Here is a 5,752-nt window from a genome sequence, read left to right as displayed (position 1 = left end):
ATGCGCAGCGGTGAATGCAAGAATAAAGCCCTTAAAGGCAGAAATAGGCACGAAGTGGTCCGGCATTGCTTTCATTCCAGTACGATTTCCACTGATAACTGCGCTCCGCCAGCCCAGTGCTATCAGTGCAGTTCGCGTGGTCCATTTGTGTTTTGGAGGGTGGCACGGCGCAGGGCACTGGGACAGAGGTGCGCGAGGCTGGCGATGCAATGAAAGATGGAAAACAGCGCGTAGCGGCTCAAATTTCTTTTCTTTTTTATTTTCAAGGAGTTCGCATTCTATTCACTTTCACCACGGACACCCAGTAGCGAGACTTCATCGTTGTAACCGATAATGCAGCATGGAGGCATTGTAATAAGCGGGTTATTTCATCGTAGAAAACATACAAAAGTTGACCGTGCAGCAGCTTCTCATTGTTAAAACCGGTATCGTGGGTTCGACTGTATATGTCTGCTTGCTCACACAAGGTGGGCAAATTTTATTAGTTTAGTAACACTTGCATGTATTCGTACCTTGTTTTATACAATATTGTTTTATACAAGTGTGCTTTAGTGTTAAGAGTACTGGTCAAGGAAAAAATACTTCATATCTATTGCAGGTACAGATTGGTGCCTATTTTAAGATGCCACTAAACAAGTGGCAGTATATTCTGAAGTGCACATCTGATGCGAAGTGCACTTTAGATGTGGCACGCCACTTGTGGACCCCTGCGGAAGCAAGCGAAAGAAGCCTGACTGGACAGGCCTGCCGGACGATTTCGGACTCTTCTGGAAAGATTATGGCAACCCCAGAAAAAGTGGACGCTGTCATGAGTAAGTGAACAGTCAGCTAATTTAAGAAACACTATATACTCTATATCTGAAAGTTATCTGTATGATTAGCGTTGATGTGTACATAGAGCGAAAAGAAAGTCCAAAGAAAGAATTATGCCAGTGCCTATCGTCAGTGCCTATAGCTTATTACAGAAGTGTGATTTTAAGCATCTGATGGTCTTTCAAAAGTGTAATGTAGACTTCACATGTGTGATCATAGTTTTCCATGCTGGAGCATTGATTTCACTGTTGAAGAAATGTTTCTGAAAAAAATTAATTGGGTTCTACATAACTTGGCAAATTGTGTAATCTGAAAAGAAGCTTCTTAAGCCTCTGCCTTTTCAATGTTTTGACTGTGGTCAATTGATTTGCTGCTTTACAATCTGCAGTATTCACAGCCGTGCAATTTTTAAACACACGTACCTTTCTGATTATTTAAATTGGTTGAAAGATATGGCCTATCAGCACTTTCAGCTTACTTGCAGTGGTCTCATTTTATTTCAGCATAGAAATGAGTTAATACACAGAGCACCTCACACATTTGTTCCATGTACGTTATGACATGAATATCTGAGCTTGTCCTGCCAAAGCCGCCTATAAATTGGGCATCATGCAAAGTTCAAGCACTCGCTGCCAGCCTGGATTAGAACGGACGACCATATAGTGTAGCTGTAACTGGGATTTTTTTCTGCGTAGTTTCAATTGTTTGTATGAATCTAAGTGCCAGCAACTATATATATATATATATATAATATATATATGGCTATGCTAAAGTTATGACCCATCTCAACTACTGCACGTAATACAGGGCGCAAGCAACAGGTAACAGTAGCAGATGACAGAGTGGACAAATCAGGGAGCTAGTTCCCTGCAGCTCGCCAAATCCGACAGGAATTAAGGTGGTCGAAGAGCAGACAAATTATGCAAAATTGGAAGCCTGAAATCCGTCCTATAAGGCTTCGGTGCCGCTGCCATGTGACTGAACTTTGCAGTCAAGCCAACCTCTCGACGAGGAGAGATGCGGCTTTGGCGAAAACCTATGAAAATCTCGTATAACTCAGCAAAACAGTGTGATGCATGTGTATGCGTTCTTGCATTGCAACTAAAGCTGCTCTGGCATGTGTGCCGGGTAGCATGTTCACATGTAATAAATCATGTGCTGCATTTTAATATCTGAAACTTTCATTGAATCTTTTGCTTGAAGTGATTGCAGCAGATTTCCTTCATTCACTTATTGCTACAAATCGTAAAAAAAATTTATTTCTATATTTATTGCACTTTTTTTAGACTGCCTTGAGAAGTATATTGAGGTACATCCCTCGGGGCCACCAGCACCACCTCCTGAGCACCGCCTTGCTTCTGTGAGGAAGCACCTGCGAAGCTTCTTCACTGAAGCTGGCCGGCAGGGCAAACGAGTGAGGCAACAAAAGAAAACGCAGGCCTAGACAGCATGTATTTTGTAAATAAACTTATGAAGATTTGCCACCTATTATGGATACATTGATTCCACATGGCATGTACATGTAGCCGCATACTTGGCCACATGTAGGTACAGGACTGCAACACTTTACGAGACTAAGACCGCATGAATATAGCCCATCAATGAGCTTTTCAACTTCAGTGGCTGCTCCTTCAATCCATTGCACACTTTGCCCTTGACCTGCTGTGCCCACTGGCGTATCCATCACCCAGCATGCCGCCAGCATCACCCAGCATGTTGCCAGCGTCACCCAGCATGTTGCCAGCACCACCCAGCATGCTGCCCATCACCCAGCATGCTGCCCATCACCCAGCATGTTGCCAGCATCACCCAGCATGTTGCCAGCATCACCCAGCATGCTGCCCATCACCCAGCATCACCCAGCATGCTGCCCATCACCCAGCATCACCCAGCATGCCCATTACCATAATCCACCGTGATGATGGATGATGGATTCCATCATGCCCGGCATCGGGCAAATTTTCAATAGGGACTAGCACTGTATATTTCGTTTTATCACTGTGTAAACAGCTCACTTCACCATAGGCAGTAGCATACCAGGTGACATTCTGTTTCTGTACTAACTGATGTCTTGAAAGGAAAACAGTTCACTAAGTGCTTGGTGCTACTGGTGCAAATCGCACCCCCCCCCTTTTTTTTCTTTCAGGAAGGAACAAGCATAACGGAAAAGCTGGAAGAGCTGCCTCTCACACCTACTGTCATCGCACTGGGTAAATGGCCATATAGGCTTCAATTTGCACTGTTGTCATGTATTTGCATGCGTCTTGTAGGAAAATATTAACTCGAAGTTACGAAAAAATAATCAATCTGAGCATGGGCATTTATTCCAAGCACCCCCTGTCTAGAGGTATGTGAATGAACAGTATCCCTTCACTCGCAGATTGTGAGACCATCAATAAATGCATCAACGATACTCATTACAGTTGACTCCCGTTAATACGAAGTTCACGGCACTGCGAAAAACTTCGAATTAAACGAACTTCCAATTAACCACAAAAAAAAAAAAACGGATATTTTTATTCGAAAAATGACTGAAAAAAAATCGGTTATTGCCGTCTGCTTCTGCTTGCGGCATCTTGCTACGGAGAGCAAGTTCTGCAGGCTGTAGACGTGGCCGAGTGCTTCGTCGGCATTGCTCTCTGCAGCAAAAAACCGCTGCGCGATGGCAAGGCCCGCAGCTACATCAGCAGCCGCAGGTTGTGGCTCACTTAGAATGTTGTCCCCGTCAATTTCGTTAGCAGCCTCGTTGGGCCGAACCATTTAAATAATTTCACTGTCCGTCAGTGCACTGCACGTTTCAACAGTGCCATCAACGGCGACGTACTCTTCGAAAGTGACGTCACTGAGAGCTGCTTGAAGAGTTTGGTCGTCAAGCTCGCTTGTGTCTGCTTCCCCCGCTGGAGAAGACGAACCAACTCCCGCCACACTTGCACTAAAAGCACATGCCCTGAAGCAGTTTGCAATTGTTTCTTCTTTAACGCGGCCCCACGCTTGCGCTAACATGTGGATAGCACTGAGGACGCTCACCTCGTACTGCATGGAGCTCTCCATGCACAAGAGCATCCGCTCGAGAAGGTGCTTTCGGTACAGCACCTTCACATTTTTTATGATCCCCTGATCCATAGGTTGCAACACCGATGTTGTGTTGGCTGGCAAGTAGGCGACGCGGATGGCACTCAAGGCCGGCACATTCATGTGGGCACTGCACTGATCAACAAGAAGCAATACCTTACGGTTAGATGATGCGAACTTGCGATCTAGTTTATGTAGCCAGTCTTTAAATAGTTCCGACGTCATCCACGCCTTTCTATTGGATGCGTAATAGACGGGCAGCGTTTTGACGCCCTTAAAACATCTAGGCTTAGCGGCCTTGCCGAGCACCAGCAGGTGACATCGCTCCCTGCCAGTCATGTTCGTGGCAATTAAAACGGACACTCTCTCTTTGCTGCTTTTCCCTCCAGCACAGTCATCGTCCTTGAAGGTCAATGTCTTCTCGGGTAACATCTTGTAAAAAAGTGCCGTCTCGTTGGCATTGAAGATGTCTTCCGGCTTATATTCGCTCAAGTATTCGCGAAGCTGTTGTTCTCTCCACGTCGCACATGTTTCCTGGTCGACGGACGCCCTTTCGCCACTCACGCTTTTGAACACCAGGTCGTGACGTTGCTTGAAACGTGTCAACCAGCCATCTGAAGAGGCAAAGTTTTCAATTCCTAACATCGCCGCAAGCGATAAGGCTTTCGCTGCAACGATATCGCCACTGAGCGGAAGGTGATTGCTCCGTGCCTCCCTAATCCAAATGAGCAACGCTTGCTCTAACTCCGGATGGGCGCCGGTGCGCATTCTCTTGCGAGACATCTTGAACTGGTCTTTTTCAACTGCTTCGAGTCTCGAGCGCTTGCTCTTCAGGAAGTTTGAAAGAGTGTTGGGCTTGATGCCGTACCTTCGCGCGATGTCCTGCTTGGCAATGCCTCTTTCCTCAACTTCTTTCATAATCTTTACTTTCGTCGCCAAGTCAAGCGTCCGATAAGGTCCGCGGGTTGCCATTGTCGCGACTGCAGGTGAAATGCGGCGCGCCGCAAGCGGAACCTCTGTGCAACGAGGCCTGACGCACTACAACACTCGAGGAAACAAACGGAGAGCACAGAGAGGCCTAGTACGTCAACGCCACAGAAAGACCACGTGACGCGGCTAACCTTGCCGCCTGATGATCTTCGGCGCTGTCGTCAGCTGCGATGCCGAAGACGCCAGTACCTAACATTGACGCTTCATGAGCTGTGGCGCTGTAGTCAGCTGCGATGCCAACGATGCCCGTGCGGCATGCAAAGCTGATTTTCACTTTAAAAATAGGAAATTTCTCTAACATTACGATCACGTGGAGACATCCGATTGAGAAATAACTTCTAATTAACCACTATTTTAGACTTCTAACTTCTAATTACCGAGCATTTTTGTCTGTTGGTTTGCATGCAAAACTGACGGGACCCCTGCTTCACTTCCAATTAACCGAAATTTCCAATTAAGCGACTTCGAATTATCGGGAGTCGACTGTATTGTTCCAAGACACGCAGGCTCAGTTGATAGAAAATCAAGATGGTAGGATGGTACTTGGTGCCTTTTGTAGTGAGTGCTTATAGTTAAGAAGCAATTAAGTATGAACTTGATTGTGTGAAGCAGTACTTTGCACATAGAAGCGAAATGCAGCCATACTGAGTTCAATTTATGTGCATCTCAATATGCATTTTTTTTCTTTGCCACCATGTTAGAGCTGGCAAAAAAAATAGTTAAGTATCGTACTTACTCGACCCTAACCTGCATCCAATTTTTGCGGGTTTAAAGGCAGGAAATAAAAATGCACCTGAATATAATGCACTCTTGATTTATGAAAGAACATATTTGCACCAAAATGCACAACGTACATTTTTGTTTTGCTTAACTGACA

General features: G+C 45.6%; 1 protein-coding gene across 1 annotated transcript; it reads right to left on the bottom strand.

The window, feature by feature from the left end:
* Positions 1-3,573: 3,573 nt before the first annotated feature.
* On the bottom strand, positions 3,574-4,857 carry LOC119434934 (tigger transposable element-derived protein 4-like). Its single transcript, XM_037701939.1, has one exon. The coding sequence runs from the start codon at positions 4,855-4,857 to the stop codon at positions 3,574-3,576; it is 1,284 nt and encodes a 427-aa protein (XP_037557867.1).
* Between the last annotated feature and the right edge of the window lie 895 nt (positions 4,858-5,752).

This window comes from Dermacentor silvarum, unplaced genomic scaffold, assembly GCF_013339745.2.
Source record: "Dermacentor silvarum isolate Dsil-2018 unplaced genomic scaffold, BIME_Dsil_1.4 Seq327, whole genome shotgun sequence".
In the NCBI taxonomy this organism is placed as follows: Eukaryota; Metazoa; Arthropoda; class Arachnida; order Ixodida; family Ixodidae; genus Dermacentor; species Dermacentor silvarum.
The sequence above is the reverse complement of the archived record's forward strand: the minus strand, read 5'-3'. Positions and strand labels throughout refer to the sequence as shown.